Below are 14,055 nucleotides of genomic sequence, written 5' to 3'. Positions count from 1 at the left end.
GCTCATAGGGAGAGGAAACTGCAGGCTTTGTTTGAGTTGCACCTCGGAGCAATGTGACACATTGCATTACAAACCCAGTTTGTGCAACACTGGCATAATGTTCCAGGGTCATAAAATCCATTTGCTTTCAGTGAATCATTTTGTAATGTTTTGGCACCTGAAGGACTCCAGCTGATGTGTCTGTCACTTCTCTGCTGTTTATCTGCTGAAATCCTCTCTAGTTATGAGTTTTCATTTATGATTCATCCTCTAATTGTTTTGTCTGCACCAAAAGATGTTAGTGATGGATTGTTGTGCGAAGTAGAGCATGACTGCAGAACGCACTGCAAAAACAAAATCAAGTCATTTTTTTTGTCCAGTTATTAGTGAAAATATTGGAGTACATGTGAAATAAGACAAAGGTAGCAAATAAACTTTCAGTAAAACGTAGGAGCTTGTTTTAAAGTCAATCATTTCTCAATATTGATGAAAAGGTGTTAGTTTCCCTGCCAGATTAATTCACTTATAATATGGAAAAAATGTCTCGTTACAAGTGAAATAATCTGGTTGTGGATTATTTAGTACTTTTCCATCAATATTAAGGACATATTTACTTTAAAAAGCACCCACATCTTGATACTTTTAAACCAGTTTTTTATTATTTCATGTGAAGTGAGAAATTTACACTTGAAACTAAACAAACATACTTGCTTTGTGTTTTTTGGCTTTTTCTAGTGCGGATGTGTTAGTGCACTTAAAATAAGACAAAGCTAAATAATAAGTGACGTTTTAAAAAGATATCGGAGTTTGTTTTACGTCAATAAATCCTTGATATTGATTAAAATAAGTACTTATTTTACCTGTAACAACACATTTTTCCTGTGTTAAAAGTGAAATAATCTGCTAGTGCAACTAGAACTTTTTCATCAATTGTAATAAATTATTTACCTAAAACAAGTTGCTGTGTCTTGATGAAAAGTTACTTGTGAGTTAGTTTTGTTTTATTCAAAGTGATGTGTTCACTGAGAATAGACCAGAAACACTTGGTAGGATTTAGAGTTTTTCCAGTGCAGAGGTTGTTTCAGACAGACACACAGATGCTTGAACCCCCAAACGTTTCTCTGTCGTGTCTGGACTTGAGCGGTTTCCCTGTTGGCCTCGGGCAGAAGAACAAAATGTTTTTAACCTTATCAGCTCTTTGCTTCTCCAACACCTGCCGCTGCGGCTGTTTTACTCTCCACCAGGCCGCTTCTCCACCTGCTCCTCTGCTCCAGCTATCGTAATGTTGTGGTTTCGCTGCAATAATTATTGTTGGTGTTGGATACGTTTTTTCTTCCACCAAATTTTTTCTGCTTTTAATGCTGCAGATTTTTGTTGTTGTAGTCTCTTCATATTTTACACTTTATTCTCAGAATTCTGGCTTTTTTTTCTCAGAATTTTCACTTTTTTCTCAGAATCCAAACTTTAATCTCAAAATTCTGACTTTTTTCTCAGAATTTTTAAGTTTTTCTCTGAATTATGACTTAATATCAATTCTGAATTTTTCTCAGATTTTGATTTAATCTCAGATTTCGGACTTAGTTCTCAGAATTTGACATTCTTCCACGCAATTCTTACTTTAATATCAGAATTATGACTTTAATCCTATCAGAATTTGGACTTTTTAAAATCAGAATTATGATTTAAATATCACAATTATGACTTTAACCGCAGAATTGTCAAAATTCTGACTTTAACTTTTTAAGATCTGAAGTCAGAAATCTGCCAAAAACGCCGCTGTTGAGTTTAGTTTTGTTTTTCAGTGGCCCTAATCCTCTTTCGTACCACCTACAAACCTGCAAATCAAAATCCACCTCAGCTGATTTCTTATAAAGCATCAACTGTTCTCCAGATCCACCTTGAGTTTCTCACCTTATGTCCAAGGCAAGTTCACCTGCCTTGCTGTGGAAACATATTTCACTCGTTTATACCTTGACTCTCTTTTAATTATTTGACAAACTTCAGATGTAGACTAATGTACAAATAACACATTTTTCTGTGAAAACGTGAGCCGTTTCACTTTGTTGCAGTGCGTGATGTTTGGATTGAAGCCCTGCTGGAGCCGTTGTGTGGCTCTAAAGGTTGAGTATGTTTTGCTGTTTTTTGCGCCCACACAGATTTCCCATCTGGTGTAATCTGCTTTTCCTACGGAGGAGGATGAGGACCACTGAAAATGTAGAAAAAATATTCTGACTCTTTTCTCAGAGTTCTGAGATTAAAGAAGAGAAAAAGAAAAAATATCCAAATAGTCTGATTTTAGTCTTCTTTAATCTCAGAATCTCACTTTTTTCAGTTCTGATTTTTCTGAGATTAATGTCAAAATTTTTGAGAAACAAGTCAAAATTGAGAAAAACTCAATTACTTTTTGTTTTTCCAGTGGCTTTAATCTTCTTCTATATCTTTCAAATTTACAGTAAAAATGCATTATTTAACATTTTAACTCCTTTAATGCGGTAAGTTCTCATCTTCTAAAACTAAATGCCACTAACTGGTTCTCATATCATAAACAGAATAAGTAAAAATTGTTGTTTACAAGCAGGTAGATACAGACTGAGACAAGCCCTTAGAGATATGGTAGCCGTGGTAACACAGGTTGCCATGGCTACCATACCAGCAGACCACCACCCGGGGTTTCTATTAGCTGTAAACAAAACAGCCTCACAGAGATGCAAAATCACACACTGAGTAATTCTACTGACGGATCAGCTGTAAATCAGATACTTTTTTATTTTTATATTCAAATTTACTCTCTGAAGGCAGTCAGTGCAGTAAAGCACTCAGTCCCGCCGTGGTTCTGGTCCGGTCTGGAATCTGACCAAGACCACTGGGACGAAACCGTAGATGGACAAAGTGGAGCAAAAGGAGAATTCGTCTATTGTGAGAGCTTTGTTGGTCGGTTAGCACAGGGTGAGTCTGAATCCTTCAAACGTCTATTAACTGAACTTTAGGGGAAACGTTTCAGTGCAGCCTTGAAGTTTAATTTGGATCCATGTTTTAGTCGGCTTAGTGTCTTGAGACAGACTGCAGACCTTCTTGTTTTGATTAAAAATAACATTTTTTACATGGGAAATGTGGAGGGGAAAAAAGCAGCAAGTGGTTCTCTAGCAGCTGGAAGTCCCAAATATGTTTCTGTTATTCTAAAGAGGATTATCATGTGTTATCTGGAGACCCTTAAAGGGGACATATCATGCAAATATCACTTTATTCTAAGTTTTTTTGTTCTTCCATTTGGGTTTCTGCTGCTTCTAAAAAACAACTTGAGTGCTTAAAACAAAAACAAAAAAACAGCCAGGTGGTTTTTGGTGAGAAGTTAATGTTTTTTGGTGTCTGGAAAATAAGCTGTTTCAAAAAAACCCTCCAGAATCTCATAAATCAGCATGATTTATGAGATATTTATGATTTATCAGCAGTGTGCCGTTACCTAGCAACCCCAGCAGAGTGCTAACCCGTTACCTAGCAACCCCAGCAGAGTGCTAACCCGTTACCTAGCAACCCCAGCAGAGTGCTAACCCGTTACCTAGCAACCCCAGCAGAGCGCTAACCTGTTACCTAGCAACCCCAGCAAAGCTTCAGAACTGCAAAAACACAAAACCTTACCAAGAATTTTTGGAGTTTTGTCTCATTTGAAGTGACAAAACTTCAAATAAGACAATAGAAACTAGACAAAAAAATACCTGGTAAGATTTAATTTTTTGCTTTTAGGGAGTTTGGTTTTACCGCTGTAAGCACTGTACAACGGCTGCAGAGAAACACAAATGTTTTGTTGCTGACTTACCATCCAGAAACCACTTGCCGCATTCTTGTTGTGCAGGAGGCTCCACTTTTGCTTTTCAAAGATGTATGGTTGTATAATTGTGCATCTTTTTGCAGCCATTTTCACATGCAAGTGTGAACGTTAAGATCTAAAAACATTTTTGTGCAATGAACATGTTTTGACCTATACCAACGTGTTGAAATGAGCCTAATTTGTTTCCTTTGACCTGTATTTTTTTCCACCTAAAATCCAAAATGAGTTTTTTTCTCCGACCAAGAAAGATGCTTTGAGTCTTCTTCTCGCGCTGAGGTGAAAATGGGTTTGATGGCATCTGCACTGCTGATAGAAATTCCTCATTTGTCTGAAGTGAGTGCCTTTCGGAGGGGTCGTGTGTGTGTGTGTGTGAAGTGATGCACACGTGTTCAGAGTTTTGTGTGTATTCTCTGTAGATCGGGGTCAGTCGGTCAAATCTATAGGAGTGTTTACATATTAAACACACAAACACAAAGAGAAAGCGAGCACTTAAAGGAAACACATGCTGCGATAAATCATCTGAATGTGGGCAGCCATTTTTTTCTCCGAGACAGGAGACGGTAGGCCCAATAAGCGGAAAGACAAACCCGGCTCGTTGTGCTGTCCGCTCCGGTTCCGTCTTTCCCTGTCAAAGCGGGGACAACTGTGTCATTTTCATACCGCAGGACTCCTGGGATCCGGCCCAGAATGTCCCAGAATCCCGTTTTTCTCCCTTTCCTTCATCTTTTCAGCTTGACCGTACCGTTCAGAACATGATTTTTTTTCTCCCTGCAAAGTTAGAAACCAAAAACTTGATCTACTTTTGATTTAAGTAGAAAAGCCAAAAGGCAGAATGATTAAAGTTTATTTATTTAAAAAAACAAAAACAAACAGGGACTTCCTTATGCATATTTAGGTCTCCTTGAATCCTCTTAAGGTTTTTTTGCTGTAAAAACGTTAAAAAAAAAGGATTAAAAGAAAGACAAAAAGTCAGAAACATATATCTGATACAACTGAACCTTTAAAACTGCTGGTATCTAAAGTTTTTCATAAGGAATGTCATCTCCAGGTACATTTCAGTTTGTTTTATTTAACAGTAAAGATCAGATCCTGCTTTAACACTCCAGATGTCACACCACTAAAAATAAAAATGTCATCTTGCTTGTTTTGTGTTCGGTTGAGTGTTAATCCACAAACTGGCTTTTCTGTCTGTATGTTTACTTAAAGCACACCCGACAGCTTCAGTGAGATGTTGTCTGCTTCCTATAAAGAGATTACACCTAAAAGTTTCTCTTCGTCTTACGACGGCGTTTACGACCAGTGTAAATAGGCGACAAAAAGAGTAAATTTCTATAAAACATACCCAGAAATTTCTAGGTTAATCTCAGAAATTTTCTAGATAACTGAGTTTAAAAGTTAGGACACTTTTGAGCTCCAAAACTTGAAAATATGTAAGAAAAAAAAACTCTGAAATTTTGAGATTGGTCTCAGAAATATTCTAGAAAAAGAAAAGGTGGAAATTTCTGAGTTTCAAAAGTGAAGAACTGTGATAAAAAAATAAAAAAAAGTTTTCAGATGAAATTTTCTAGAAAAAACTTTTTCTGAGTTCGTGAAGTCAAAAATGTTCAACTTTTGGAACATTTTACCTTAGGAGCTCAGGAATTTCAAAGTTTTCTACAAAAATGTCTAAGTTTAATTTGAAAACTTCAGAGTTTTTTGGAGCTCACAAATTTCCTTTATTTTCTGGAAATTTTCTGAGATTAATCTCAAATTTTCTGAGGTTTTTTGAATGAAATATAATTCCTTTTTTCTCCTTGCAACGTACCCACCACGCCGTCGTACCATCCGCTGCCTGCCGGCCCCCGACAGACGGGGATTTGGGGGTTATGCGATGCAGCTGCGAGGCGAAGAGGCCAGTAGTTTCCTCTCACATGCAGGAAATCCCCTTACTTCTGCCTGGCTGCTCTGTTGTGGCTGCATGTCTGTGTGTACATTTCTGCGGCACACACTCTGTGTGCTCGTGCCAGAGGTGGTTTTTTTCCTGAGGTTGGGGGCTGGGGGAGCCGCTGGTGAACTGAAATGACCAGCAGACCAACCGTCCAACCAACCACGGTCCCAGGAGCCTCGCACAGGGAAAGTTAAAACAAACAAACCCACTGCCTGTTTCTCAGGACGCTCACAGAAACCATTATTGGCTGTCCCATGTGGGAGCTTCATTTTTTCATTGCCACCAACCCCCATCTTCTTAACTCTGTGTTTCTCTGTAAGGAAGTTTGGCCCCTGAACTTTGACCCTTTTGGGAGAAGAGAAACCCTAATCTAATGGGACCGGGCGAGAGGCAAGGCTCCCGAGTGGAATGTCTTGATTTGGGTCTCGTTTCGTCCTCCATTACTGACTTATAGGCCGTTTAGCCTGTTTAAAAACTGAAGAATGGGTTTGCACCTTTTGGTTTCACCAACTTAAACTGTGAGCCCCATTGAGGTTTTGTAATGAATCAGATCTTTAGTTCAGTTTCAATAACACAACCAAAACAAACGCAAGAATCGAGTGCTAACACAAGAAATGGCCTTTTTTTTTTTTTTTTTTTACCAAAGACAAAAGAGAAAAAGTTTGTTACTCCTCTTTATTTACAATTTGTGAAGCAGGAAGTTGTGTTCAGTGTCTTCTTCAGAGGTTTTTGTGCCTTTTTCTTCAGTATATCTTGATTGCAGCGCCCCTGCAGGCGAGGAGGGGAAAAACACTTTCAAACAGAATAGAAACATCTCCAATATTCATAAAATTAAAGAAAAGCTTTTTAACTGACCAAAATCAGCATAATCTCAATGTAAAAAAGTTTTAATTTGTTAATTTTGAGGGTGGCAACTTGAGCCCTCCAGTAATAATATGATCAGGTGTTAANATTTTAGTCTAGTTTCTTGAGCAAATATCTTAGAACACTTGAAATAAGATAAAACTAAATTGCAAGTAACTTTTCAGTGAGATATAGGAGCTTATATTGATTAAAGACAGATTAATCTTATAACAAGACATTTCCCATGTTTTATATTTTGCCAGTTGAACAAGTAATTATTGACTCTAAACAAGCTCATATATCTTTCTGAAAGTTACTTGTAATTTATTTTAATCTTTAATCAAGCGTACTAAGAGATTTCACTTGAATTGGATCAAAAATCCTTGTGTTTTTGCAGTGCAGTGGTTTTCTTCAGCCCACAGCCCCTCAGTTTTTTGGTTCTCTGTCCCTCAGAGATGAACAGAGACCCAGCGCTTCACTCTCTAACGCTTCGGGTCTAAACTGTCTGACCCATCCTCCTCCTCCCTCCCTTTTCCTCTGCCAGACCCAACCTCCTATCAGGGGAGGAAAATCAGCATGTGGAGCGGAGGAGAGCCGCCTCATATCAACGCTGAGCTCACACACAAGTTGACCGGCTTCATTTCACCGTGATGAAACTCGCCTTCACCTGCTGGTGTTGTTTATCTGTGTTTGCCGCAGACCTGACGGTTGAACGGACTCATTTCGTTCGAGATTTTATTCGGCTAGAAGCACCTGGACGTGTTTGATTTTGCTTTTGGCTGACATGTTTGAGGCAGACAGGTAGGTTTGTAACATGATTTTGTTTGTATCAAACTGGAGGAGTTTCATAAAGGTGAGCTGGTAAAGTGGTGGTTTTAAAGGTGAGCTATTATTTTAACTAGAGAGGATAAGATAGATTTATGGATGACAAAAAAATGTTAATTACATTGTTTGCACAAAATTATTCTAAGACATTGAGATTTTAGTCGGTTTTAGGAAATTCTGATGCTTTAAACCCAAATAATCTGCTGCTGGCCACGCTCCCCAACTCAACATTTACACTCACACGTGACAATATCTGCAAAAAGATGTGCAATTATACAATCAATCATGCATTTTGAAAAGCATTGGTAGAGCCTCCTGAACAACCAACAATAATGAATGGTAAGTCAGCAACAAAAAACTTGTCTTTTCCAGCAGCCATTGTACAGCACATACAGCTGTAAAACCAACTGACCACAAGCTGGAGCTCAGCTTGTGTTACTAAGTAATGACGCCTGTCATTACCTAGCAACTGACTCAACATTCTGGAGGTTTTTGAAACTGCTGATTTTCCATACACCAAAAAGACACCAAAAGATGAACTTATTGCCAAAAAATGGCTGTGTGTGTTTTATTAAGAGCTTGGTTTGTTTTTAGAAGCAATAGAAACCCAAATGGAAGTACAAATACATGGAGAATGTGATTTTTTTTACATAACAGATCGCCTGTAAACAATAAAATGTCTTGTTTGGACAGGTTTCTACTGAGACAGGTGGATAGGAGCGGGGTTAGATATTAGTGTGACAGAGAAATGTTTGAGCTTGTGTTTGTCTCTGGCCGGTCATCTCCAAGGTGACTTTGCAGTGTGATGATTGATGTCGACCCCCTGTGGACTGGATCCTGTGTCTGGACAAAGTCCTGCTTTAACCGCACTTGTTTTTTAATTTAAAACAAAGTTGCATACATTATTTTAGTCTCTTATTATCAAAACTTTGTGTCTATTATGACTACAAAAGGCAGATTATTTACTTATGAGTAATGGATTATTTGTACTTTTTGCAGGTTTCTTACTATGAAATAAGTACTTTTTATTTGTATAGCACCTTTCATCGATAAAAATCACAAAGTGGTTCACGAGTAAAACAAAGATGCACGGATAAAACACAAATTTGCTAATTTCCTTGGCAGATTATTTCAGTTATAGCACTGGAAATAATAATAATTAGGGAATTTATGACTTGAAACAAGCGCAAACAAATCACTTTTATAAATATGTTTGGCTGTCTTTTTTCTAATTTGTAATTGATAAATTCTAGTTGGTGAAACCCCAACGATGTTTGTATATCATGAAATCAGTTCTCTTTCTGTTGGAAGTTCCTGGTTACCCGTTTTAATCTGAGTTTATATTAATAATGCGTTACATTTTCAGCATCCACCATCTGTTGGCCTGAACTAAATCAGCCAGTTTTTATATCCACCAGTGATCTTTGGTTCATATTTAGTTTCAGTTTTTTATTATCCGTTGGGAAAGTTTCAGCATCTTGGAACCACTTTTCAGTCTCCCAACATATAAATCAAGTTTTTTCTGTTACGAAATGAACTTAATCACTGCTTTGCCTCCTTTTTGTAGATAAGTAGTCAGTATGTTTATATCAGATCCTATCTTTAGTTCTTCCATTCATCAGCATTTGACAGGCAGGAACTGGTTTTTGTAATGAATTTATGTTCTGGTGAAATAAAGAACAGACTCATCTTTTGTCTATTGTGCTGCCTCTTCTTTTCAACAGAGTTGGCTAGTAACTAATTACATTTAAGATGTGCTTTTTGGACTATTTTTACTTTACACTTTAGTAACTTTATCATGAAGTATTTCTAGTCTTACTTGAGTAAAATTTCTGGATTTTCTACCCGCTGAATGAAAAAGAAACATGTTTTAACCAGAAATTCACCAGACACAAACATACACCTGCAGTTTCTGGTAAAGTTTTATAAATTTATATTGAAAGAAACTGATTTGGAAACATGTTTTTAATGATTTTTTTTTTGTTACTAATACGAATTATTGTCATTTTTGTCCATAAAATACCAAATATTCCACTTACCTTTATATTATGTCCTGTCTGATGATATAATTTTTAAATATTAAATGATTGACTGATTTGATCAGATACTCTGTACTATAGTAACTTTTACCAAATACGTTTTTACTCTTACTAGAGTAAAGTTTTTGAGTACAATGTTTGTGCCTCTTCTTTTTAAACACCACTTTTGTTCGCCACATAAGGGAAATCTGTGTCATTTAATTAGCTGTTTTCAGTGTTTTTGGGGGTTTTTCTGGTTGATGGACGCTTTGCTCCAACCAGAAAACCACTCTGAGCTCCGCCTCCTGAACTAAATAAAGATAATTTATCAGAAAGACCGGACACAGTGTGTTGGATTTGAAAGTGTTGTACTGCACATTTTCTGCGTGCTGGTGCCTAAAATGTTTCTTTTTTTTTTGCAGCTACATGACCGATGGAGGTTTGGGTCTCTACACTCGCCGCCTGAACCGACTGCCTGACAGCATGGCTGCAGTTCGAGAGACGCTCCATCGGAACGCGTCGTCAGGACAGGGAGACGCCGACAGGTGGGTGGACTTCACGTTTCTCCTCTCGCTCTGAAAAAACACAAAAGTTTTTTAGTCTAGTTTCTACTGCAAATATCTCAGGATACTAGAAATAAGACAAAACGAACTTACAAGTGACTTTTCAGCAGATCTAGGAGCTTAAAAATGACTAGTTCAAAAATAATTTTTTTCCATGCTGCAGGTGAAATAATCTACCAGTGTAACTAGGACTTTTTAATTAATATTAAAGGAAGTATTTACTTTAAACAAGCTGCTATAGTTTGGTAAAAAGTTATTTCTAAGTTAGTTATTTCAAGTGTACTGAGATTTTTGCATTAGAAACTAGATGAAAAAAAATACCTGCTAAAATTTTGTGATTTTGCAGTGCGTATTTGAATGTCCTCTACTTTTTAGTTTTATTCTTTTACTTATATATGTTCTATGATTTTTTTAACTTAAAGTTTGCTGTTAAATCTGGTTGAGCAACAATTAAAAGTGGAGTTTTAAAACAAACTCATGCTGTTTGCTGATGATATTTTATTCTTGGATAAAATATCCTCTTCCATTTTCTTTCTCGGTTTATTATTATTAATCCATCTCACAGGATCCACTTGATATTAATTATTCCAAATTTGGATTTGTGGATTGTAAAAATAGTGACATCTCTCGTGCGTGTTGGATTTTCAGTGTTTATATTAGCGGCGCACCGATCACATTTTCTGGCCGATTTGTTTTCAGAATTGTCTGATTCTGGCCGATTCCCATTTTGTTTTTGTCTGAAAAGTTGCCAAGTGTAGCAACAACAGCTGTGATTCCATTGACATTATAATAGCACAATTTCAAAAATAAATGTACTTAATGGAAACAAATCAGTTTCAGATAATCTGATGGTTTTGCCACTCAGAAAAGGTGATTCTTTTTTGACTGTATTGAAATTGGTTTATTTTGCAAAACCGAAATGAAAACGCTTATTTCACATAACTTGAGTTGATTAACAACTGGATGTTACTACTGAAGGAAATGACAAAGAAGATGACAGGAAGTAGTTGGAGAATGATGCCAGCATGTTTTTAGTGACTTATTGCATGAAGAAACTTATTCACGTCTGATTTTGATTGCATCTCTTGTTCAATGGAAACACTGCGATTGCGAAGTTGTGTTTTTTCGCCATTAGCGGAATGTTGACAGATTCTGATTTCCCAAATGAAGGAACTCGGGGACGATTTACTGGTTCACCTGTAGTTTATCTATCTACTTTAAAATCAGTAAATATTTGTTCTGAAAGTGTAGATAGAGGTGATATTTATATATGTTATGAAACTTGTATGTTGACACGTGGAGAAAGAAAAATGTCAAACATTGAAACACAAAATGTGAGGCAGCACTTGGTTAATTTGACCCAGTTTCAGAACCCGAGGCAGAAAAACTTCTCAATAAGATCATTTAGTATAAAAATATGTTTCCGGATCTGAATTTCATGTCTCACTTTGAGGATGTATTCATGGTTTGAGATGTTAGTCGTTTGTGTTGGATGTCAGCCAAAGAGAAGAAGGACAGTTTTGCTCGATCTGTGACATTTCTGTTTGTGATTTTGCTGCCGCCTTTGTCCTGTCAGACAGTTGGAAGGATTTGGCCGCTTGTCAGACAGAAGCGAATAAAGGCTGAGCTGCGCCCCACCATGTAGCTGCAGAAAGATGAGGGGGTTGAAAGAAAGACAGACGATGGGGGAGGGAATAAAATGATGCGGAGATGGACAGCAGAATGGATGGAGACGGCTCTAAATGAATATGGGGTAAATTAAGCGAGACAAAGGCCTGCTGTGGGTGAAAACAGAGGCAGAGTGACTGGTTTGGGCATTTTTTATCCAGCTATCGCCAGCTCCTAACAGGAAGGGGGAAAAAAAATTATTAATTTCTGTTTACGATTAGATTAGTTTAAAATTTATTGCAAACATTTTTATGCATCTATAACCTGAATTCAATACCATCAAAAAAATTCAGAAAGTTTTATAATAACATCAGAAATTTTCTTGAAAAAACGGAAAATTCTTTTAACTCAAAAAGTCATAAATTTGCAAGAAAAACTCAGAAATTTTTAGATTTTCTAGAAATATTTACTCTCATCTCCAGTGGCCCACTAGAAAGTAGCCCAAAACTTCGTGGTGGGATTTGGTGTTTTGCTCTCTCTCTCTGTAAGCCAGCCTGTCCTCCCTTTGTCTTTCATCTCCAGTTTCCTCCCCTCTTTTCATGCGTCTCTCCTCTCATCTCTTGGTTTTTCCTTTCTTGCTTGTTTAGATTAAAGAGTGCGATAAGTAGAGGATAAAAAAGTAGCTAAATGATAAAAGTTGGGGGACTTTTTATATTTTATTTCATGTTTCTCTGGGAGATTTATGATCAACCAACACTGCAGATGTGGCTTCTCTTCAGAATATTCACATTTTTCCATCATGATCATGTTGTGGCTGAATTCCTTTTTGAGAGAAAAGAGAGGAAAAAGGAGAGGTGGGTCTCCCCTCATCTCTGCAGGAATGTCTGGTTAATCTCACCGCTTTAAAATTAATGGGATTAATCAGGAGGATTGGTATGGAAGAGGATTAAGGCCACTGGAAAACATGAAATCCAACCCTTTCCTCAGAATTCTGGTTTTACTCTCAAAATTCTGACTTTATAATCATAACTGTGACTTTAATCTCAGAATTGTAGCTTTTTTCTTTGAAAGTCTGACTTTTCTCCTCAGAATTCTGACTTTAATCTCATAAATTTAAAGTCAGAGGTTTTTATTTTTACAGTGGCCCTAATCCTCCTTCGTAATTTGGGGAACCATTGCATAAAATGCATTGGCACACGGGATGGAAAGTCTTGGAGCTGGGGGTTAAGAAGGGTGACTGGTTTCATCTAGTAAAAGATGAGGCTGATTAAATTTATGAAAAGCGAGTTAATGATGCAGGTGGAGGAATGGCGCTGAGCAGTGTTCAGGTTCTGGACTATAATCTCTAATTTATAAGCTTCACACGTCCAGACATCTGTGCAATCTGTTGTGGATTTATGTGACCTGTGCGTTTTTTTTTTCTGTACTCTCTGGATTGCGATGCAGCAAAGTGTTCAGGAGAAGCTGGCGGCTGAAGGCGGGAGGTGTCGGGCGGTCACGTGGCACTGGGGCAAAAACGCCGTGACCCCTGAACTCTGAGGTCACAGGCTTCAAAGGGCTGAGGTTCACCTTTAAGAAAACCTTTAAAGCCGTCATGCAAAACGTTTTCCGATAAACCAGACCTGGACTAATGAGCAGGCGGGGGAGAAACATGACGTGTTGCTCAGCAGCTGTGCAAAATGACTAACATATCAAATGTACCTGAAGTGGTAAAAGGAAGCAAAGCTGAGTCATGAAACAGCAGACTGTTAACGTACAAGCAGACAATAAAGAATAGAAACTGTGTGCTGATGTGTAAGAGAGCTTTCTAATCCTGTCATTAATCTCTGTGGCTGAGAAAAGAGGAAGCAATCTATTATGGTCTGTCCTCTGGTTTGAATCCTCTTTGTTAAAGAAGACAAAGAAGAAGAGGTCTTTGTTGTCTGAAGCTGCTGTGGGAGCACAGAGGACCCACCCCCATCTTTTTCTTTTCTTGTTTCTGTTTTAACTAATAGCTGCGTTTACAATTTGCAAATTGGAATTATGAATATAAATTTGCTTAATGGAAACACGGCAATTTAAAAAGTATATATATAATTTTTTGATAGAAAATGTTTTTTTGCATCACACGAGTCATGTGATCAACAACAGGATGTTACTACTGACAGAAACGACAAAGAAGATGACAGGAAGTGGCAGGAGGATGATGGTGTGATGTATTTTTTAATGATTTATTGTGTGAACAAACTTATTTACATGTGATTTTTATCACTTTTCTTACTTAATGGAAACATCACAATTGTGAAGTTGTGTTTTTTCTACATTCTAGCCGGATATTCACTACGTTTTTACACATTTGTAATGGAAATACAGCTGTTGAGCATAATTTGTCTGTTGCACACAAGGAAATAAAATGTTCATTTGTTTAAAAAGTCAAAGGAAAGTAAACAAGAGAAGTGTCGGGTTAAGAGCTTTTGTGTGAGACGC

At 37.3% G+C, this 14,055-nt stretch overlaps 1 protein-coding gene across 1 annotated transcript in view; it reads left to right on the top strand.

Annotated features, from left to right (window-relative positions):
• The first annotated feature begins 7,154 nt into the window (after positions 1–7,154).
• Positions 7,155–14,055, top strand: part of LOC103142687 (neuron navigator 2-like) — a 30,289-nt gene continuing 23,388 nt past the window's right edge. The window contains exons 1-2 of the mRNA XM_016674670.1: positions 7,155–7,376; positions 9,841–9,963. Coding sequence (XP_016530156.1) covers positions 7,360–7,376; positions 9,841–9,963 — 140 coding nt within the window. The 5' untranslated portion in view covers positions 7,155–7,359. The remainder of the gene's footprint in view (positions 7,377–9,840; positions 9,964–14,055) is intronic.

This window comes from Poecilia formosa, unplaced genomic scaffold (genome assembly GCF_000485575.1).
Source record: "Poecilia formosa unplaced genomic scaffold, Poecilia_formosa-5.1.2 Scaffold99, whole genome shotgun sequence".
NCBI classification, from domain to species: Eukaryota; Metazoa; Chordata; class Actinopteri; order Cyprinodontiformes; family Poeciliidae; genus Poecilia; species Poecilia formosa.
This window is presented reverse-complemented; position numbering and strand designations above follow the sequence as displayed.